Source organism: Centroberyx gerrardi, chromosome 11 (genome assembly GCF_048128805.1).
Source record: "Centroberyx gerrardi isolate f3 chromosome 11, fCenGer3.hap1.cur.20231027, whole genome shotgun sequence".
NCBI classification, from domain to species: Eukaryota; Metazoa; Chordata; class Actinopteri; order Beryciformes; family Berycidae; genus Centroberyx; species Centroberyx gerrardi.
The window spans coordinates 9465102-9489183 of record NC_136007.1 but is presented as its reverse complement, the minus strand read 5'-3'; the positions used below and the strand labels follow the sequence as shown (position 1 = coordinate 9489183).

The window sequence follows — 24082 nt, the reverse complement described above, 5'->3', positions numbered from 1 at the left end:
TTCCATATTTTGTCTTCATTCTCTGAACCAGTTCCTTTCCCTGGTTGCTAATGTTAAAAAGCGTCCTTTCCCTGCATGAAAATGTCTTCAGTCCTCGCATTTGTGAGGGATTAGCTCATCCTTGCTGCAAGCCCTGATTACTGAACTTATAATGTTTATAATGCTGATGGGTTTTACATCTGCAGAATGTACGGAGGGGCTTTGAAGTTCATTTGCATAGGAATGTGAAGGCTTCAGCTTCTGTGCCATACATCTCTCTTTCTATTTCTGCCTGCTGTCTTCCCAGTGTATTTTCCTCACATGAAACCAGGCTTATATCTTGTTTTGTTTCCCTCAGAATGAAGAGAAGCGTAACCTGACTTTGGGCGGCCATGTTGGATTTGACAGCCTGCCTGATCAGCTGGTCAGTAAATCGGTTACACAGGGTTTCTGCTTCAACATCCTCTGCGTAGGTGAGTACCAAACCACAACGTGTGTGTGTGAGTGTCAGTCTTTTCTCCAGTAATCATACAGCTTGTAGCAACTCATGGAAAAATCATGCTGTAACTGCTGAACATTTCTGTACGGTACTTTTCTCTCAATCTCTTGACGATTTCCATTCCTGAAAACAACATGCTTAACTGCAACAAAACAGCAATGTTGTCTTGTTTTTCCTGACATGAAAGAAAATGCACACGCCTCCTAGTTGTGTTGCTGCAATAAAAAACCTTGTCTGAGAGCTGATGAATTACCCCCCTGTGACTTTGAGCTAGTTAACTCTCCCTCTCCCGCTCTCTCTCTCTCTCTCTCTCTCTCTCTCTCTCTCTCTGTCTCTCTCTCTCCATCTCCAACTATTCACAGGGGAGACGGGTATCGGCAAGTCGACGTTAATGAACACACTCTTCAACACCATGTTCGAGAATGAAGAGGCCAGCCACTACCAGAACGGCGTCTACCTGCGGCCGCGAACCTACGACCTGCAGGAGAGCAACGTCCATCTCAAACTGACCATTGTAGACACTGTGGGCTTCGGCGACCAGATCAACAAAGAGGATAGGTGAGGATGGTGAAATAATAATGGATAATATATGTGTAGATATTGACAGGATTAGCATAGTTTCAACCAAGAAATGGAACAAGACATGGACTAAAAAAGATCTTGGTTAAATAATATTTGGCAGTGATTCTGTTTGTTTTAACCCATTTGAAACACTGAATGGGTGAGTTTTGCTGCATCAGGTCAGTTCTGATACTGTCTGATAAGTTATACTTTACTTTCAAATAGTCTAAACTTTCCGGCACTCATTATATTGTTTCATGTGGCAAATCACACTCATCTGGTACTCCTAGCAGGTGGGTGAAACAAACACTAAAATGTATTTGCCACTTGACTCATGTCTGGTGTAATGACAGATGTTATTGTCAGTTCTTATCCAAACCCTACTTTGTATTTACAAGACGACATGGCCATAGTTTCGCTTAAATTAGGTCCATGTTGCCTAGGGATACAGACGAGAGAAACAGACACAAACTAATATCAGTCCAGACTTCTACACTTTTTTTCCTCTCTCAGTGGGATGGAAAGGGGATGAGGTGGGGCAATAATAAAGAGGAAATGCTTTAATATTTTTTTGAACATTCAGCTGCGGGACAGAGTGTTCTTGTTGTGACCTGGCTAGCGAGCGGCTCTCACACGCCCTCTGATAGCTGCTCCTCTGTAGGAGCGGGGCAAACCGCGCCGTATAACTCATCATGTTGAAGGACGACCCTGCTGCTGACTGGAGATGCAGCCTGAACAGGCTCCGAAAGGTCAGAGGAGACATTCCACAGAGACGATTGCAGATGGATGTTAAGGGAAAGGGCAGATAACTGTAAACACAGTGTTGACTCAGAGGCGGCAAAATAGATTGTTTCACTTCTGTCCCACTATGAGCTGTACGGATGAAACTGTAGAATGCCAATTTATTTAGGACTGTTGATGAAGATAGTTAGCAGAGATGTTTGATATATGGTGATAGTTAACAGAAGTACAAGTCTAAGGACTTTATTTTTATTTATTTAACCTTTATTTAACCAGGTGAGTCTCATTAAGACTAAAAATCTCTTTTGTAAGGGAGACCTGGGCAAGAGGGCAACATGGAGGACAAACTACATAAAAGTTGCTTTCAAGAACAAAGACAAAACACTTAGGTAAGCATAGTCACATAGCACAAATAAATAGTCAAGATTAATAGAATCAATCAAGTACATAATTTAAACAGTGCAGATTTAAACAGTCCAATAAAGTTACTTTCTTGACCCTTCATGATAGAAGAAAATTCACCAAAGGAAATCATATCAGACAGGTTTAAATCATTCTGTTTTTTTTACCCAGCTACTAAATAATATTCGGTGATGAATTGGATATGCCTGCTTTAGCTTTCAGCAAGGGTTTTTATTAAACTTTCTAAGAAAGTCTCTTAAAGTCTCATCTTGGGAACCAAGCTCATTAAGGGTGCGATCACATGTACAGTTTGTTTTCTTTGCTCCAGAGTGGAAAAGTTTACTTTGTTGCATTTTTGTGTCATTTTGATTAACAATGTCCAATTACACGCAAACTTGGCCGTGTAAGCAAATGTCTCATGGACTCACAAGTAGCTCTTTCATTGGACAGAGTTTTGGTTACCTGTCATCCTGTGATGTTAGAGATTTTGGCGGCAGGGGGGAGTCAAAACAAATCTGATTCCAGTCCCTGTAGCTTTAGCTAAGGATGATGGACTTGTCTGCACTCTTTGCCGTAATTTACCTTCTCTGGTGTTCATAGCAGTTAAGAACACAAGAAGAAATAACTGGCTATCAGATGTCAACACCCGTCTCCTTATACCCATAAAATCACACATTTTGGGGTCGTTTCCTGTAGGAGGCTCGGATTACATTCTCACTCCTAACGAACCACACCGCATTTTACTTGGAAAAGGTTTCGGTGCGGTTATTTGGTGCCACCCGAGTTTGAATGGCATTGTTCTCACTTGCTCAAACAAACTGAACGGAAGGAGTAAATGCTCCAGATTTTGAATAAACCACTCCAACCTTGCTTGGTGGCAGGCCCAGTTCTAGACTGCTCTGATTGGGGGGTGGTCAGAGATTTGCGGTGGGCAACTTTTTATTCATATCACAGTGTGCTGTACTACAGTCTAAGCAGTTTTCCTTGGACCCCACTGGACCCTCAGACAGTGTTCAGCATGAAATTAAACGGCAAGCACTTTGCAAATGATGGTGATATATTTTTTTTTTTGCTACTAGCTAATCTATCAGGTCAGGTGTAACAGGCTGTGACAACGGCACTGTAAAAGTGACAGCAGACTGGTGCTGTCTCTGATTTTTATCCTGTCCAATTTGAAATAGTTGATGCCTCTACAGCACAGGCAAGACACTACAGGGGTGTTATGTAAACTAACTAAATGTGATTGCTGGATTCAAAATGCACAGAACACAACCAACCACTGGGTGGGCAGAGCTAAAATTTGGGTGGGCAATGCCCACCTCTGCCCACTTCTAGCTCCGGCCTTGCTTGGTGGAACTCTCGTCTTGTGAAGACCCACGAGAAACCCTGTGACCCATTTTGGATTCCAAGTCATAGTTATCCTCGTAAGAAACACTGTTGGAGTTTCTTAAAGGCATAAAATGTTCATGTCAGAATCTGTCTGCTCTAGGAATGCAGGTCACACACACAGTGCTGAGGAATCTCTTGACCCCTCTGGGTATCCTGCTCACATAAAAAATATGGGCTGAGAAAGTATCTGAAAAACGGGCTGAGAAAGTGTCTGTAGAACGTTTTCTGCTAACTTGGGTAGCTATGCATGCAGTGAGTTAAAGAGGAACTATTATGAAACTTTGATGTTTTCATACATTCCTAATTTACATTTGTTGGTGACACTGTAGGCTACAAAGGCCATCACAGTACTGTGCTAGAGGACAGGATGTTTGCCAGCCATTGGTTTCTGTTTGAACCAGACCTCCAATAGTTGAGCACAAATTTCATGCTGCATTAAGCGGTACAGTTCTCAGTTCAGATCTTGGCACAGAATCAATTCGAACAGTTACTTAAAACAACTCTGTCTCAGTTTATTTCCCCAGTGAGAAGTCCATATTTCCTTTTATCTTCATTACCGTCGCATGAATAAGAAGACAAATATTTATGCCTTTACCCGCAGACATAAATCTTTACGATTACTCTGTTTCTCTTCGGTTCTCTTCGCAGCTACAAGCCCATCGTCGACTACATCGACACTCAATTCGAAAACTATCTTCAGGAGGAGCTGAAGATCAAGCGCTCGCTGTTTAACTACCACGACACCAGGATCCACATCTGCCTCTACTTCATTGCGCCTACAGGACACTCGCTCAAATCCCTCGACCTGGTCACCATGAAAAAACTGGACAGCAAGGTACACACACTTGACACACACACACACACACACACACTGTGATCTTGCCCTTCGGCAGAAAGCGCACACTCCCCGTCCTTTCCCATTGTCTGCGAATGACTATTAATGTTGCTGAAACTCTACCTCTCTTTCACTGTGACCGGTGTACGTTTCGCTGAGACGTGGAGATCCCTGATCCTCTTGCCAGGGTGTGGACTCGGTCTCAGTGTCCCAAGAGAATAAAGCTACTAGAAAAATGTTGGAACCTGCCAGGTTCCATTTCATTGTATAGGATTTCAAGAAAAGTTCACATGGCATTCTTTGCCATAAATTTTATTGGCCTTTTTCCTGGAAAAGGATTAAGGCTCAGACTTCAAAACTCAAAAGTTTTGGGAGACTGGCCCTGGATAAACAGTTACATAGTGAAAAGTCACATGCTGTATATATTTGCATGGGGAAACTTTCGATTATAGCCTATACATTAAGGATTCTTCCACTTTTATAAACAAGTACCAAATTTGAGATTCAGGCGGATGACATTTTCTGGGCCCTTGTCCATAATTTAAGAAACACACATAAGATAAAATGAACTTAATTGATCCCTGTGGGGAAATTGCAACAACAAAGATTAGTATTTAGAGAGCAATGCAATAAATAAAATATATTGAAGATTAAAGATACAACGCCTTCATCATGCCAATACAGAGTTCCTCTTGGCTAGAAAGAATTCTCACTGTGTCGAGCATTGACAGATTCACAGATGTTTGCAGTTTACAGATTTACACATTTACAGTCCTGTGTACATCAGCGGATATTCACATTCAGAACCAGATTGATTTGTGGTTCATTCATTGTTGCGGGGCGAGTAGTACTACACTGCATATTGGTCAGTGGATCCATATTTTGCCATGCATGCAATGAGTGCAGCCCATTGGCTTGGCCTCAATTAGACGACTGGTGGGAAGAATCTCATCACAACAACACTTGGAGCGTGAAAGAGGGGGAGGGGAAGAGAGAGTGTGAGAGTTAGTGGGGAAAGGAAACAATCAGAGAGGGCAAGCGAGTTAATTATTTATGTTTTGATTTTGGTGACATCTTTGGTGCTAAGTGGTCATTGCTGTGGGGTTTTTGCACTGCACTTCCCAGAGGTCACCTGTCAGTCAAACCGTACCTTTTTACTTGGCTTTTCTGTTGATGAAGTTTGAGTTTCTGTAGGTGTCGCTCTTTTCTTTGTCTGTTCAGCCATGGTGGCTATTGCTGCTCATGCTAACTACCCAGTTCTTGTGTTTATTCCAAACAAACTGCTGTTGCTGCTGACGGAAACGTAAAACACATCACTTCCTGTGCACCAAAGGATTTTTCCCAGGAAAGACCTACCAGACTCTGTGTGTGTGTTACATCAATTGGTGATAGCAAAATGGCCACTTATATGAAAAGTTTGTGTATTATTACTTTAAGGGTTTGGTTTTGGATATTTTTTTAATTTATCGATTTGGTGATCTACATCACAGAATGCTCATAATTGTAATATTGACATTGTTGCCACTGACATTGCAGCTATAGTAATATTGAAGAGGCATACATAAACAGAGAATTGCTATGTATTGATGGTAAAGCTGAATAAACTAAACCTGCTGGGTTAATTTTTTCTCTTTAGAGACATGTTTGGATTGAACATTTTTGAAAAACCACTCACTGTACACACCAGAGCTAAAACCCTTCAGTGGTTTTTGAATCAGGCCCTAGATCATTGTTGCAACCCTGGGAAGTGAGGAATTTCAGGAATTGAAATGGTCCTCCAAACATTTTAAAGCATATGTGTGCACAAAGCTTAAAGGAGAGGAAGCAAGAGAGACAGAGGCAGTTAAAATTAAAAAGTGAAAGTTTGTATGGCCTCGGTTGAGTATGTGCATGTGTGGCCGCGTGAGAAAATGTCACCACGAGCTCAGTATTTTATTGACTGTTAAATATAGCAAAGGTGTGAAATGTGTCAGTGGCAAACAAACCGTCCACATTTCATCCCCTCTGGCCTTCACATCTACAAGCACATAATGTGAGAAAGCTGCATGTAGATTACAGTCAAAACACCGGAAACTTCATTCAGTCTTGTTACAGCGTGTGCATATACATGTTGTATGCCTTCATGTGTGCTTGTGAAACATGAAAGTAGCTAGCTCGCTACATCCAGTCACACACCATAAAATTCACTTTTTCGATTTTTTTTTTTACAATAGTCCTTAAATTGATTTACAGCACCTGACCTCTATTATTTTGTTTACTTCCTCCACCAAATAATTGCTTTTCAGCACAAACATGTAGCTACCCATAGAACTGCTGCAGGAGTGACAGAGTGACAGCTTCAGCCCTGTGTGTGTCTGGTGATGCAATGATGACACATCTAGAACAAAGCAGATGGTCAGTTTGTGACTAAAACCTGCTGGCTTACCTCAGCCAACTATCAGCGCATGGCTGCCTGTCTCTGCCAAAAGTCTCCTGATACCATCCAAAGCAGTGGCAGGGTACCTCAGCCAACTGTCGCTGCTTTGGGGCAAAAATCACGTATCTCCACAAAGTATATTTTTAAGGAATATTTATTTTCTCATTGACACCCATGTAAATTAAGTTACACAGTGGGTTTTTAACTGTTTTTTGGGGCCCTAAGGATCTTTAAACTCAGTCAACACATAAATGTCGAGGCAAAATTTCACTTCAAGTTGTAATTGGAAAAACTCAGAAATTGGTGTAATGAGGTTTTTACCTGACAGCAGTGCGATCAAATCTTGGCACTCTACCTTTGTCAACTGTCTCCTGATGCCATCCAAACCATGGCAGCATACACAGCCAACTCTCTCTGTGGCCTGCTTTGAACCAAAACATGGTAGCTTACCTGAGCTAAGTATCTTTATCCCCAAGTATGAACCACAGCAAAGCAGTTTACCTGAGCTACGTGTCTCTTTCCCACAGTATAGCAGCTTACCTGAGCTAACTCTCTCTATCCCCTAGTATGAGCTAAAGCATAGCAGCTTACCCTCAGCTAAATCGCTCCATCCCTCCGTATGAACCAAACCAGCTCTCTCACTCTCGCTTGCTCGCTCGGACCCCTAGTATGACTCTGTCAAGGACATTTTAGTGACTCTCATAGGCGTCCATTAGCTCCACAGTGCAGGAGAGTGTAGATAGAAATTGCATAAATAGAGTTGACGTGATTCTGTTTTTCTCTGCAGGCTTGAAAGGTGTAAAATGACAGCTATGTTGGCAGGCGCTTTCATCCAAAACGATTTACAGCATTGTGAAAGCATCATGTAATAATGCACTCAGTTTTAGTCTGAGTGGGTGGCCATGGTGAAAATCAAACTGTACCCTAACCTCAGCGGCGCTGTCCCAACGATCTATCCACCATGTGAAATATGACCAGTGTTTGGTCTGAAAGCAGGCCAATGTTGAATGACCACAGTGTGGATGTGACACTGTTTTGTTTTACAGGCTTGACAGCCTTGTTTATTCAGTGCTCTGCTTCTAGATAGGATGTCTGTCTGCCGGGCGATATATGCAGCAGCTATTTGCCGAATGATGATTGCCCTTACGCTCTTAGTAGTTTCGTCTCCATGATTTCCACACTGCACTCTACACGACTACAGTTTGTATTCTTGCGAGCAAAACAGGTGCTTCCTCATCCACAAACCTAGGCAGGTGCCTGACCAAGTCACAAATCATAATACAAATATATAGTCATATAATCATAATACAAATCATGTATGAATGAATGATATAAAGTCCACACACAGTTATGCTGCTGTTCCCGTAAACACATTTCAACACTAATAGTGACATTTCAAGGGTGGCTGTCTCTTTATCAAAGTGGTAATAAGTGGTAGTAAACTGGGGTCTACAGTCAGAATTTTATGGTGCGGGACTAAACTCACACCAAGGGGAGCATAACAGTGTGTGGATTTTACTTTTATCTGGAAGCCAAAGATGAATGAACGGAGCCTTGACCTATCTGCCAGATAGTCCTGTCACAGGAAAAACAGGGAAAAACACTGAAAAACAGGGAAGTAGACCAGAAACCCAACAGCATTTCCCTCAGTCTGTAGATTTTTGCAGTCAAGGCTAGACAATGGTGTTTTTCTTGCAAATGGGGTATGGACCACTCCTCCCTGCAAAAGATAGGGAGGTTTGAGATAGTTGAAAGGCCCAGCAGAGTGAGAGAAGTGAAAGAGCATTGCAGTACTTAGTGTGGTTTGTGGCTCAAGCTGGTTGTAGGCAGGAAGAGAGATAAGAGTCTAAAGGAGGTGTCTTTTGTTATAAATGAGTAAATTCTTCTTGAATGGAACAAGGAAATGACTGCTGGAAGTTAATCATTTTTTAAGATATACAGGATCCAGTCTGTTAAACCGCTTCAACCAATGATTTATATTACCTACTAACCTTTAATTTGTTTGAACTTTGTGCTATCAATCAATAAGTAGGAGTAGGTGTACATGGATTTATCATTTTGGAGTGTGACTCGTAATTTACTCCCAGATAGGCTTGGGTCAAATAGTATTTTCAAATAATTATTTTATTTTCAAATAAGTTTTTGCCTTTTTGATGAACCAGATGAGTGAGGGTTTGTTGCACAGGAAAATTCACTGAGTGCCAGAAATTTCTGACTATTTTAGTACATTTTTAGGTGATTGACTACTTATTTGACACTGTCTGAATTGTCCTGATGCGGTTCAACCCTCCCCTCTGGTGCTCCTAGTAGGTCAGAACAAACACAAAATTATTTGGGAATACTCTTTGACTCAAGTCTGCTCCCAGGCATTAACAGTCATATCTTAAGCCAGTCCTCCTTCCTATTTGGCCCCAATACACTGCAGTGAGGTAGACTGGAAGATCGCTGGTTCACAATCCCAGACTGGCTGGGAAAATCCGGGTGTGGGAAGTGAATGAGTAACGCTCCCCCCTCCCTCCACAACTACCAGCTCCCAGGTGTAAATAAGAATGTGCTATTAGTCAGCTTGCCTGGTTAAATAAGGGTTAAAACGTGATATTGGCCGCCCCGCTGCAAAATAATGATCCAATAAAGTATGATGAGCTTATAATTGGACCCCTAACAAGCTCATCTCTTCCTCAAGGCACATTATGGAATTGATGACTGAATCTATGGGAATCCTCCCCGTCCTCTGAGTTAGTGATTTGCGTAGTACAGTCATACAGAGGAATGCAGACAAACAGTGTGTTTATTTCTCCACATCTGCTGCTGATTGGAGATGGAGCCTAGTTTGTTTTCATAATCGTTGTTTGTTTTAATGTATCCGTCGGGGTTCTGACTGAGCCGATTCACCATATTTGCAGCATATGGCCTCGTGTGCCACCTCAGCCATATTTAGTCATCTGATTAGTTTTGTGTATGTATTTAATTTGGTTCAATATGTTAAATTTGACTTCATTCATGGTATTTGTTCATGACGCAGTGCCAAAGGGAAGTTGATTACTCTAATCTGTAATTCATTGACAGCAGTTGGTTGGCTCCATATGCATCTTCTCTAATCATATCAAGCTCAGCATTTAATTTAAATCCAGTCAGCAGTGATCTTCAGGAGGCATGGAGATGCACCAGATGAACCATTACATAACAAATGTCATTTGGTGGATGCTTTTATCCAATGTACATGCATACATTTTTGGTATGGGTTGGTAGTATCATGCTCTACACACTGGACAGTAGCTGTATTTCTAAGAGTCCAACCCTCTCTTCTCTCTCTCTCCTTCCTTAGGTCAACATAATCCCTATCATTGCCAAAGCAGACACAATCTCAAAGAGCGAGCTCCACAAATTCAAAATTAAGATTATGAGCGAGCTTGTGAGTAACGGCGTCCAGATCTATCAGTTTCCGACAGACGATGAAGCCGTCACTGAGATCAACGCCTCCATGAACGTAAGTCAAAACACCCATGCACTCGCTGAAAAGGTTTTGTCATTTTTAACGATGTGTTAATAGCAACACACATGTTGAGAAATTGTGTTGTCCCTTTTATACACACATGGACAAAATGACAAAGCTTTTTACAGACTTCAGACTAGTCTCAACATTCACACATTTAAAAAGAATGTTGTTTTGAAGACATCTGTGTGTCTATTGAGGGATAACATGTTATTCTGCAGCACCACATGTGTTAAACATCTGGTAATAGGAACATGTTGACACCACATCCACTGCTGTATTAATACATGTGTTGAAAACTAACTTTAAAGGTATTGTCCTTATCTAGACACGCTTATCTAGACAGTCTTGAAATAATCCCACACATCTGATACTCTATACAATGCTAAAATACTGTCTGACCCAGTGTGTGTGCATGCATATACTGTATATTCACACGTATAAATATAATTTGAATTCAAGGTCTGTTTGATTGCACTGGTTCCCCATTCTCTCATTCTCTCCATACTAAAGGAATTTATGAGCGTGATGGCAGCACATATTTTCCTCTAGCTTGCCTTATAAATATCTCCATTAGTACATATTTTCCACCGTCAAAATAAACCAGATACTGAAATACTGAAAATGTATTCAATGTGGCCATAGAAATGAACTTCATTATTCAGCTTTTATAATGGGAATGATACAGAATCACACACTGTGCACACACGCACTCTCTCTCTCTCTCACACACACACACACACACATACAAATACACACAAAGTAAATTGTCTAATGGATGAGACTGCACTAGGTTCGGCCTGGCTCAGTCCTTGTACAGTAGCCCCTTCTATTCTTGGTTGGTTACATCAGCGCCTACGCTCACCAGCCTGTTCCTTGTGCTGCAACCAGCCAGCTGGTTCCAACTCGCCACCTAATTTTTGAGGTTGCGTGTCGGGCGTGTTTTCCTCATGACGCTTCACTCTCAGGCCCAGCGAGGCGTAGTAACTCTGAGAGCAATAAGGAAGCGTGTGTTTAATCACGTCAGCAAAACAGGCCTCTCAGCCCAACTGAGCCACATGTTAAAGTTAAACACACCGCTCTGGTGCAGCTAATATGTCAGCATGGTTTAGCTTCACTCTGGTGTGGTCTGCTGGTGAAAGATAAGAAAGAAAACCCCCGCTGTGAAACTAGTTTTATTTGAAACTAAACATTCAGTTTTCTTTCATCCCTTCTGTTTGATTAATTCTCCACTAACAACATGTGTTAAGCTAGTTAAACTTAACACTTAACTTGTGAAATGGTTGCTATGCTATAAAGAATGCTGCCATGTGGTAACCAGGAAGGAGCCAGGAACTCTTTCAGGAAGTGTAACCCAGAAGACGGAGGAATCCAGGAATCAGCCCCACGGTAATGGCTCTGGTTACACCTGTAACCTCTTGACCTGTTTGACACTTTGACCTCTGACCCTGTACAGGCCCATCTGCCATTTGCTGTGGTGGGAAGCGTGGAGGAGGTCAAAGTGGGGAACAAAACAGTGAGGGCCAGGCAGTATCCCTGGGGTGTTGTGCAAGGTGAGTACCCTCCACAAGCAGTTGTTCAGAGGATGTGTGTGTGCGTTTTTGTGTGTTTGGGAGAGAGAGAGAGAGGAAAAAGTGAGAGAGAGAGAGACACACACAAAAAAGTGTGTGAGAGTGAGAGGACAAGAAAAAGAGAGAGATAAAATAAGAAAAAGTGAGAGAGAGAAAACAAGAAAGAGAGTGAGAGAGGACATGAAAAAGAGAGAGGACAAGGAAAAAGGAGAGAGAGAGGAGGAAGAGAAAAAGTGAGAGAGGGAGAGAAAAAGAAGTGTGCATGCTCCTGCGCAGATTGGCAAGGTGTGTAAGTCAATGTTGCATTGTAAGAGCTGTGTGTGTTGCTTTGTTGCTTGCTTGCTTGAGCTGATAGTGTGTGTGCATGGGTGCATGTGTGTGTTCATGTGCATGCATATGTGTGTGTGTGTGTGTGTGTGTGTGTGTGTGTTTCAAAGGGAACAGTGAGTACCTGGGGGTCAATTTATGGTCAACTTGTGTGTGACATCTTGTTTATTATGCTGTTTTATGAGTTTGGCACAGACTGATGAAGAAGGCTGTATGAATGGGGATTCTTCGGGGATATTGCATTGTGGGTGTTTCTGGCAGGGTGCAGGGGTGTTTGTATGTTTGTGTGTGTGTTCTTGTGTGTATATGTGCCTATACTGTGTGTGTGCGTGTGTGTGACTGCCCACAGGGACACCCTGTTGTATCAGCTTGTTTCCCATAACATATCCTCTGTGCTTGTCAACCAGGCTAAACAGTGTAATTTAATAATGTCACGCAGAGTAGTGCTGTGAGAATATTACAACTCAGATGGGAGTAACACTATCAGGCAAGGTCTCTCTCTCTCTCTCCATCCATCCCCCCCTTCCTCCTTTCACCCATCTCCCTCCCCTCTCTTCCTTTTCTCCCCGCTGTCCTGCTCTTCTGTCCTCCCTGTCTTCCCTCCCTCCCCTTCCTCTCTCCATTATCCACTGACCACTCTCATTCCCCAACTCTCAGAGGACACTCTATAGTTATTTATAAACCCTGCTGTGTCTCCTAGGGGACGGATTCCTTTAGACTCCATCGGTCAATATGCATCTACAGTCCAGTGACAGACAGATCAGCACAGTCTCCAGAAAATCATCTTGGCTATAAGCTCATCTAGTTTGTCTGTGTCCAACAGAAAAGTTGTATTCCCAATTTTGCCGTTCTTCAACAGTGATCAGCAGGTAGTAAAATACTGATGTGTAGCAATATGATAACTGTAAAATGTCAAAAATAAGAGGAAAGTATTATCTGTTCAGAAGTTGAGTTTGTGGAGAAATGCTTTCTTTGGAAGACTTGTCATATTCCAAGTCAATGGGACAATAGGAAACCAGACCCTGGTGGATGATAATACTGTGTTTACATTAGCATCTTTATAAATAAGTTTTATTTCTAAAAATATATTGCCATTTTGGATGTAAACAACCCATGGTCCAACATGGGACTGGTGTTCATCAAATTCTGCTTGTCCCAAAAAGAAATCTGGTTCCCAGGCGCTGCATTTCCATATTGTTTCAAGGAAAGTTGTTTTGTTGTTGTTTTAGACCTGATAATCTAATTATTCACCTTGTTCACAGTCCCTCACAACAGCTTGACTGATGGCATCTCTAAATAGGAGAAAAAATGTTTTCTTTTTAGTCTGGCTTACTAGCAAACTGGTGACCCACCATTCATACAAGACACTTTGTCATATTGTCTGAAGAAAAGAGCAGAAGAGAAAAAAGTCTCCATGTTATACTACACTCAGCCTATTGATAGCCGGGTCTGTGTTATTGGAAACAGTTTGTAGATGCCAGATGTCATATGGACGGGTTATGGTAACCCCTTAAAGAGCCATGGGAAATTTCCACTGACTTGGAGGAAGACAGAGGGAGGACTGTCTGCAGACAAAAAGTGTATTTGAAGGGCTGTGTGTGTGTGTGTGTGTGTGTGTGTGTGTGTTATCTCCCCTTAGGATCTTGATACTTTATCTCTGAACTCCAGACATCTTTGACAAATAGCAGACCCTTGGTATTACTCCACTCCAAGCTACTGGTGTTTGTGTGTGTGTGTGTGTGTGTGTGTGTGCATATGTATAACTGTGTGGACATGTGTGTTTGTATGTGAACATGAACATCACTTTGTTTTTGTTCACATTTAATTCTCAAGCGGGTCTTATTTTCTTTTGTACTGAAAGGAATACATGAATTTTTTGGGAGATTGGCTCAGCTTAACCGTAACTCTGGTGCTTCATGCTAACTCTTTAGCAGACACAATGTTGAGTGATAGTATGCGACTAGCATTATCCCAAGTAAGAAGACTGACCTTAAAGTAATAAAACAAATTGTTAATGGTTTTTATTATGTGGCCTGTAGATTGATATATATTTTTTTAATAAATAAAACACAATTCATTCAATATAGCTGATGTTGCCAGGTTTATTTCTGGAACTATTTCAGGGGATGTATCATCTGTAGCACGGTGATATTTTTTTAGCTGTACAGTCTCCCAATGCTCACCACATTCACTTTCTATGTAAACGGGGAAAGTAGTCGTTGGTAGTTAAAAACAGTATGCAATTTTTGTGTCATTTAGTGCAAATTGTATTAATCTCCTACACCAAACTGGCAGACATAGCCGTCATATAACATTACTCACTATTTAGCGTTTAGCTGCTTTTGAGATGATGCTAGTCGCCTGCGATCACCCGACACAGTGTATGCTAAAGTGTTAGCATGGAGCAAACGATCTACCAGGGACACATGCATGGATGATTTTGTTGTTTAGCAGGCCAATCTCCCAATAACATGGTGTTTTCCTTTAATATAGCCTACTGTATGTTTGTATTTTCATCTTGTACATGCCCATTTTCACTCATACTTGATTACTTTGAATATCTATTTTCATTTGCAACCCTATCTGTCTGTTCGCATTTATTTGTAAGTTTCTTTTTTAATGCTTGTGTGTGTCTGTGTGTGTGTGGTTGTGTGTGTGTGTGTGTGTGTGTGTGTGTGTGTGTGCTTGGCTATCCTGGGGGCTCAGCACTGCAGTCAGTCAGTGGATTGGCCCTCAGTCATCGCTCAGCGGGGGGGCAGTGCAGACACACTACTAGATGCCAAATGGACAGAGCATTTCTGTAGCCTGGATCCAGTCCTGTGAATAGCTCATTTCTCTTTTTACTCATGTTCTCTCACTAATGATGTGGTTAACCAGCGAATACGAGTAAAAAGGAGAATGAGTCATTCATGAGGCTGGATCCACACTACTAGCCTATTTCTCAGCATTATTTCTTTCTGGTCCCGGACACTTTAAACGAGGTGGGAGTCAGTTTGTCCCTCAACACAACCCAAAAGGACACTATCCCAAGAGAAGTAACACTTTCCTCCATTAGGCTAGGATGTAACTTTGTGTTATGCTGTATTTTGTGATGCTATATTGTGATCTGCTGTCATGCACCACAGGTTGTGTTTGCCCGTCTCCAATCTGAAAAGCTAAATGCCATCCTAATTAGACTTTGTTTTTTTTTTTTACATCATTATCGTCATCTTTACATCCTCAGAGCTCACTGCTGGTGGTGGTATTTAGACAGAACATATATCCCATGGTCCACTGCTGTTACCTCGGGGTCCTCGGCATATGTTCCAGCCCATGAAGGCCACGTGCCTTCGCTCTGCACGTGTCTCTTCGGCCACCACACACACATTCAGATCTGACATAACAGAAAGTGGCTCTTTACAGCATTTTTAGTTTTACTAACAGGTTGATTTCATCGGATCTCTGAGAGGAGGAGAAGTGTTTTTCCTCTGACATCACCGGTCCATTTTGACAAGTGATTCTTCTCTGGGTTTTTCCAACATTAGTAGCGATGTATCAAGTTATGCATTGGACCACAGCTGCTCTAGTGCTCTCCGGGTTTTTGGTACTTTGCAGAAGTTTGGCTCTCTGATGTGCCCTCATTAAAAGATTTGAGGTGACGGAGCGTATTGAGGAAAGGACCGTTTTTTTTCGAAGTTTCCACTCAGACTATGGAGTCATTATCAGATCTGCACACGGGGAGAAAATAAGGACGGGAAGGAACAACTTTATTTTTCAAACGAGGAGTAAGGAGTGATTAGTTTTCTTGACAAGAGTGATGCAGAGTAAGAAAGGTTCTCGGTGAAGAAGAGTAACGAATGTGTTGCCAGATTATTAACTGCTATGCTGTCTTGCAGTATGAGCACTTTATCAGGACTACTATTTTATTTTCTCAAAGATCAGACAGTGCATTACAGTACAAATATATCATAATTCAGTCCATACCCAGCCACCACTGCCCACTCGCTCCCCAAGTGGCCTCATTCCAGTTCACAAAATAGAGAAGACAACTTTTTAAATTGGAGAGCAGTCCGTATCTTTGAAATGGAGTAAATGAGGCGACCTGCGAGCAAAGGCTTCAACAGCATGGAAATGACACTCGGGGCACATTCTCCCCTCTGCTGTCAGTCTGCGAGGCAGGAAACGCTTCCTGCCCTTTCCCCATGATGAACCCGTTTAACTGTGAGAATCACTCGGACATAAAACCAAAGCGAGGTTGTGAGAGTCGCCCGGGTGAAAAATGAACACCAAAGTGCAGAATTTTTATAATTTATCAACGCCTGTCTGTTGCCAAAATGTAATAAATTTGATCTAATTTAATTACAAAGGATGCCAGATGTGATTTATCCAAATGCATTTTGTGCTCAGTACTTCACATTCCTTTGGGGACGTGGTATGATTTCCTGCTTTGAGGGGGAAAGATGGAGAGAAAGGGAGGATAACAGGGAGACAGATGGAGTGTTAAAATGAGCTAGAAGCAGCGAAAGAGACAGCAAGGCCGAGAATGAAAGAGAGGCACAGAGAGACTTAGGACTTAAAACGAAATAACGTGGCTGTACATTCATAGCTCTGATGCAGTTTATTAAGACAAAACCAATGTTTCGACAGCAAAGCAGACTTTGTCGGGGTTAATCAAAGGCTGCTTGCAAGGTGTAGCTTACCTGAAATAAGACCTCAACTGGGATGTGAGCAGTTATCAGTGATGAGACAAAGTCTGGTGTGACAGAGATGGTTGTACACTGCAAAAAACACCATTTAGTCTCATATTCAGCCTTCAAATCTTATTTTTGTTAAGCCAAGAGAAAAATTCTGCCAATGAGGTGAGATAATCTCACCTGCTTCCAATGCAGTTTCACTTCTTTCAGGAATTTTCTAGAAATTAGTATCAATATCACTGCACTACTATCAAGAAAATGACACTCGATTCTACAAAATTCTTGAAACAAGTTGATTTGCATTGGAAACAAGTGAAATTATCTAACCCCATTGACCGATTGATTGTTTCACTTATTTTAAGAAAATTTAAATTTTAGGACTCAATAATAGACTAAATGACTTGTTAAGATGGAGATTTTTCGCAGTGTATTGATTTCGTTTTTTTTTTTTTAAACAAGATCTACTGTGACTTTTTTTCATATCTCTTCCCAATGCTGCTCTAATTCTAGCGTGCCTGTGTGTCTGTGCTCCCTGTAGTCGAGAATGAGAGCCACTGCGACTTTGTCAAACTCCGAGAGATGCTGATCAGGGTGAACATGGAGGATCTGAGGGAGCAGACCCACGCCCGCCACTACGAGCTCTACAGACGCTGCAAGCTGGAGGAGATGGGCTTCAAAGACACAGACCCCGACAGCCAGCCGTTCAGGTAGAGAGGGAGGGAGTGGATACTGACAGAATATAACAATGTGTGCGTGTGCAGTGAGAAAACACACACATGCACACACAAAACTCCAAACCCCAAACCACAGAGATACTCAAGTGTCAAAGGCAGGGAGACTCTCCATTGTTTCGAGACAATAGCTAATCTATCCCTGTTTTTCCTCCCCTTTCTCCTCTGTCTCCTCTGTCTCTCCTTTCTTTTCTCTCCCTCCAGTCTTCAGGAGACGTACGAGGCCAAGAGGAAAGAGTTCCTGGGGGATCTGCAGCGTAAAGAGGAGGAGATGAGGCAGATGTTCGTCAACAAAGTGAAGGAGACGGAAGCAGAGCTGAAAGAGAAGGAGAGAGAGGTCAGTGTCGGCGAGTGGAGGAGGAGAAATCACAGACTGAGGTCAAACAGTGTTTTCAAATAGATAGGATGTTGTAGTGCTTCTTATGTTAAATATTGAGGGGTTGGGTGCTCTTCTGTTAATCATGTGGAAAAAAGAGATCCAAGGCACTTCAGAAATCTATTACTAAAAAGCCTTTATTCTATTCGGCTGGTCATAATTGTGAGTTAAAAATGCATCGGGTGCAGTTTTTCCTCACAGTTAAGACTAGCCAAATAGAATAAAGACTTTCTGACAGATTGTTGGAGTGCCTTGGATCTCTCTTTTTACCACAGGATTTCCAAATAATTCCAAGTGTTTGTTACAACCATCTTGGACAACCAGATGGGTGGGGTTTACCACATCAGGAATGACTACATACATACAGTAAACACATTCAGATCAAATCAAGTTTTATTTACATAGCACATTTCGTACGACCCGAAGTGCTTTGCAAACATGGTTAAAAACAGGTCAGGGTCATGAAAAAGAAAGCCGATAACGGGGAGAACTGACATTATAAAGGGACACAAGAACAGGAGTATTTATAAAGTATAACTATAAATATTAATATAAGAATGGTTAAAAAAACAAACGGTCCAGTCTTCCATCGGCAACTGAGCAGCCAGTCGACCACTGAAGTACTTCTGAACAAGGCATTGTTCAAAAGTAAGCATTTCAAAGGTGTTTTGCTTGTGTAATTCAACGTATTTCCGGTAGAAACTGGATATTTGGGCGGGACGTAACGCAGGTAGGGACTGTTCAGAAGTGGGTGGGCTAGACCATAACAAACATGGGAAATTTGCATGCTGTACTGCGTAGTTGGTGGAGCAATCCACTGTGAAATGCTTTGCGCATATTTTGAGCTGTCACAAATACCGGATTCTTCCAAATTAATTAATTGCAGCCACTGGGACTCAACCGTGGAAATTAGGAAACAGGGTGTTTGGGGGTGAGCATCACTGTACCATGTTGCCACTCAAGTTGCTAAATTGCAGGTTTTACATGATGGGAGGGTCAGTGGGAGGATTGTTCAAAAATCTGGTTTTATGGTTCAAATTTTTATCTACTCCTACTGGTACACCGTGAAGTAACCACCAAAAACACACTGTTTTCCAGGAAGTAAAAGTAATGAGATTTTATAAAAATACTTTTTTGGCATTTATTGTTCAATATATGTTCATTTTGATGTGGAGAATTGGTTAACAAGGTGAAAAAATCATATTTCATTTCATTGTGACTTTAACTCCCAAATATGTGGAGAGCATGTGACGTTCCCTGCCCAAATTTTAATTTGATTTGAACGGTCACAAACTCGCCCACATGCTGCCACCGCTCAACTCTGCTTGGCTTTTGAAATGACCGGAATTTAGACAGATTGTTCCTGTTCTTTTTGGGTATCTCATCTTCTCGTCTCTGTGCCGATCTCTGTCTCTCTCTCTCTCTGTCTTCTCCGTCTGTCTCTGTCTGTCACCACCTCGCCTCCTCCTCCTCCCTCTCAGCTGCACGACAAGTTCGAGCAGCTGAAGAGGATGCACCAGGAGGAGAAGAGGAAGGTGGAGGAGAAGAGGAGAGACCTGGAGGAGGAGATGAACGCCTTCAACAGGAGGAAGGTGGCGGCCGAGACCCTCTCCCTATCCCAGCCCCTCAAGAAAGACAAGGACAAGAAAAAGTGAGCAAATCCCTCCTTTCCTTTCTATCTATCATTTACCGTACTCTACTTTCCCTGTGAGACTGGTAGAAACTTACCAAAACTTACCTTTTGTTAATTTCCTACCCTGCTCCTTTCCTTAACTTATCCTTTTCTCTTTCATTCTGTACCTCAAATCCTAGTCATTTGTGTTGTGTATCTTCTTCTCTTGTTTCTCTCCATCCCCTCCTCTTTTTTGCTCTCTTCCTCCGCTCCAAGATCTTAGGGTTGGAGGTTTTCTGGATGCTGCTAAGTCCTCAAGTTGAATCTCACATTCATGAGCTCTTAATCGGATTGTGCTCTTGTTATGGCTATCTCCAATAAACATGCATGTGATTGATTGTAAAGGCTTAGCGTGTGTTTAGGAAACTCCCCCCTCCCCCTCCCCCTCCCCCTTTTTTTTTTCTCCTACCCAAGGTTAGCATTTCCTGCTCTTTCACTCTTTCCTTTGCCTCGCTCTGATTATTCAGGATACTCAGGAAGGAGGCGGTGAACTCAGAAGCAGAGGCGATATAAAGCTTAGCTGATGAGTAGGTGATGCAGAATACAAGCTCATGCAGGGAATGCTGATTTTGTATAGGGGTACGCTGACGTGCACACCATGTACTTAGGACAGCATGGGTTCAAATCTCTGCTCATGCTGTTCCTGCCAGGATTGTTGTTGGATTCAATTCGGAAACTAGAAGTCTTACTGGTAAATGTTCTCGTGTCAAAACGTTGGAGATTGAAGCCTCTATCGTCTCATCATTATAAGAATTGCCGGTTTCAGTTCACGATTTGAATTGAGTCTCCTGTGGGTCGCTACCCAGTCGAGCTCTCGGAGGCTTGGAAACACAGATGAGGTTTTATTTGAGGCCGACTGGCTCCATCTTGTGGTCGCTCATGCGCTCCGTCAGGCAGAGCCGCTCTGAGAAACTGATCATCCATTTTGTGGTTTTGTGAGCGAGACTCCACAGATCCCTAGAGTTCAGTGTTTGTGTGTTTAACATACTCACCCAAAACTGAAATGCTACTACAGCTGAGCAGATGTATTGATGGTGTTTACGGTGTTTGCAGTAATAGAGGATATTTTCAGGAGTGATCTTTGATAAGGAAGAACTTGAGCTTCCTCCCTCTGACAGATAAACTTCATCATGATTCCTAATGTACTGTGTGTATTCGTCACGGTTTACACTGTCATTTCTACTCTTTTGTCACTTTCTACTCTTTGGCACACGCTTTCCTAAGTATTTCTACTGCAGCACCTCTCTGCTTCAGGCTACCAAATTGCTTTATTGACTTTTCCAAATGTCCATTGCCATAATTCCTTTATTAGAATTTGCATGTATATTGTCTCATTTATTAGTTGTTCATAGCACTATGATTTTTCATTTTTATTCATTCCACACAGTTGTTTATTCATTCTGTTTATTTTCTTATTGTTTGTCATTGCTTTTCAGTTAATATATGGGCGCTGTATACCCCCCCCACACACGACCATGGATTTGTCTTCCATCACCATAGCAACGACAACGCCTGTTTATTCTTTTTGTTGACATTCCATCTTGACATTGTGCACATGGACCAAAGACACTGAGGATGAGGATGAGGATGAAGCCACATGGGGAAAAAAAAAAAAAAAAGAGAGAGAGTGAAAGATGGTGAGAAAGAAAAGAGGAAAAAGTGCTCACTTGCCAACAGTGGCCATCTCATTTATTCAGGATCACTCATTCTATGATTTGGGACACTTTTTATATATGCATTTTGTGTTCTTTTTTTTCTATAGTTGTGACTTAAAGATTTTCTGTTCTGTGTTCACCATTCAACTTATTCACACTAGAGACAGAGGTTCACACCCAGCGACGGACAATTCACCATTCATGACCTTTTAGTATTGCAGTGTAACGCACCCAGGCAACGTCTGAAACGGTTCAATATCTGTTTAAAAATTCAAGGTGCGCTTGATTTACAAGGCTGGCATTTAAATAACTTCAGAGGTGATTCAAGACCTCAATGAAATCAAGCCTTCCCTAAAGTTTGAACTGTTTACTGTTGTCCAGGTGTGGTGTGTGTTAGCAGTAGTTTTGTAGTCAGACCATTTAGATAAATCAGCATTTCACAGTAGAATAAATTACCAGCCATAAACCAGGGTCTGTTTTGAATGAGCCCAAATAAGGCATTAATAGAATAGAATAAAACAAGTACCTGTATACTGTATATATTTTTGCATATACATAGGTACTGATGAGCTAAAACCTAGTCCTAAGTCTTAAAAAAAAAAAAAAAAGCAATATTCTGGTGCTGTTTCATATTAATTCAGAAAACTTGTATGTGAATATTTTTTAGAGCTTACCTGGCTTTATTATAATGCCAATATGCAAAATGTACTAGTTTTTGAATATGATATTAATGTAAGAAGCACATACGATGCTGTACGTTGTCCATGAGTGATGTAACGATAACTTTAGCGTAAACTACGAATGATCGCTTTGATAGTATATGAGTGTTGTGACAGTTTACACACACACACACACACAAGCCCGTTTATACATATTGTAGAAGATTCAGGTAAACTAAAAGCCTCAGCTCGCTGTAGATGTGTTTACACCCAGAGTTTGAGAAGAGAGCAGCTGTATTTACTGTCGATGGAAATAAATGCAAAACTCCCCCCCCCTCTCCGCCTTTGATGTGTCTCCATGCCGTGATTTGTTTGACGATATTTAAATGGCAGGTAGATTGGAGGTAGATGAAAGTGGAAAACAGGTAGATGAAGACTCTCACCGCCCACTCATTCACACACACACACTTCACACACACACTTCACACACAGGCACAAAGAGATGACAATCTGCAGAGGCTGTCGGCCCTAACAGCTGTCAGCTCGGGACGCAATATTTTCCTCCTGTCTAAAGTTTCCCTGTCTGAAGAGATGAGCGATATTTACTCAGTCTGCAATTCATCATGCTGCTGACGTCAGCTGTGTGTATGTGTGTGTGTGTGTGTGTGTGTGTGTGTGTGACAGACAGCAGGTTTACAGTGTGTATGTTTGTCGAAGGTGGAGAGGAAGTGTGTGTGTGAAAAAGATTAATATGGGGAATTTGTTTACTGTATGCGTGTCTGTGCAAGGAGAAAGGGAAGTGTGTGAAAGCGTGATGAGTTGGTGAACTGTGTGCTTGTTCGTGGAAGGTGGAGCGGAAGTGTGTGTGTGTGTGTGTGTTACTGACACAGACAGCAGCTGGTTGCCGTTGCTCTATTTAAGTATCAGCCACAGACAGAAACCACCAAGGCTGCATCTCAACACTGAAGACCAGTTTCCTCCCCTCATCTCCTCTTAGACTTTGACCCAGGCTTTCCTTGCACTATTATGAACACACAAGTCAAATAAATAGTTTGCAATGGAGAATGCATAATTCAGGTTTTCTTAAACCAGCCAAATGGCATAAATGTAGTCTCATCCTGTCTCATTTCAACATTAGTAAACACTGGTGTCATTTGTAATGTACAAATGACACCAGTGTTTTTTTTTTAACCCATATGCTGCATGTAAAACTGGACGTATATATATGAAGTGTTCATTTCCAAATAAGTATACAGTATATCTAATTTGTGTCAAAAAACAACAAAACCTTTAGTTTATCATTCAATATCTCTAAAATGTAAAGGATCATGATATTTGGAGTCTGTAAAACTTCTATTTTTTCAGCCAAGGACTTAAATTGCCGACTATCCTTAGGTGTCATTTTATTAAATAATGGATATCTGATTTTGGATCTATCCATCTATCTATCTTTCTTTCTATCTATGGTTTTAAGCTTGGAAACTATGCAGTTAAACAGTGGTTAGTGTGATTAAAAAATAACAATCCAGGGTAAAGTCACTCTAAACTGAGTCGCCCTTGTAAGATTATCAGTTTATTGTATTTCCATTCCCTTTTCTTCTCCCGTCCTTATTCAACCACACAGAGAGGTGTGCAATTCATGGAAGACACACACAGAGGAAGTCACAGCACAGTATTGAGATCCTCCCCTAGTAATGGTTCTCTATTTGCTGTGAAAGCCCTGCCAAGACTATTATTATTCTGTCCACCACCTGCAGCAGACACTGGATCTCATCCAACAGTACAATCTGTTCAGAGCTGCGACTTCCCTCCATCCTCCATCTTACCCCGACATGACCTACTAACAGAGCTGAGTGATAAAAATTAATCAGCAGGCTGATTTGAGACTGATATCTGTCCTGTACATACATAAATCAGATTGTATATATACTGAACAAAAATATAAATGCAACGCTTTTGCTCCCATTATTCATGAGTTGAAATAAAAGATCTAAGACTTTTTCTATGCACACAAAAGGCTTATTTCTCAAATTTTGTTCACAAATTTGTTTAAATCCGTGTTAGTGAGCACTTCTCCTTTGCCAAGATAATCCATCTACCTGA

The 24082-nt window shown here is 41.6% G+C and overlaps 1 protein-coding gene across 1 annotated transcript in view; it reads left to right on the top strand.

Moving 5' to 3' along the window:
• septin8a (septin 8a) overlaps positions 1 to 22315 on the top strand; it is a 32921-nt gene extending 10606 nt beyond the window's left edge. Inside the window, exons 2-10 of the mRNA XM_071910681.2 lie at positions 338 to 452; positions 841 to 1036; positions 4220 to 4406; positions 10148 to 10309; positions 11772 to 11868; positions 17425 to 17593; positions 17822 to 17954; positions 19475 to 19644; positions 21102 to 22315. Of these exons, the coding sequence (XP_071766782.1) occupies positions 338 to 452; positions 841 to 1036; positions 4220 to 4406; positions 10148 to 10309; positions 11772 to 11868; positions 17425 to 17593; positions 17822 to 17954; positions 19475 to 19644; positions 21102 to 21105 (1233 nt within the window). The 3' untranslated portion in view covers positions 21106 to 22315. The remainder of the gene's footprint in view (positions 1 to 337; positions 453 to 840; positions 1037 to 4219; positions 4407 to 10147; positions 10310 to 11771; positions 11869 to 17424; positions 17594 to 17821; positions 17955 to 19474; positions 19645 to 21101) is intronic.
• Positions 22316 to 24082: the final 1767 nt, after the last annotated feature.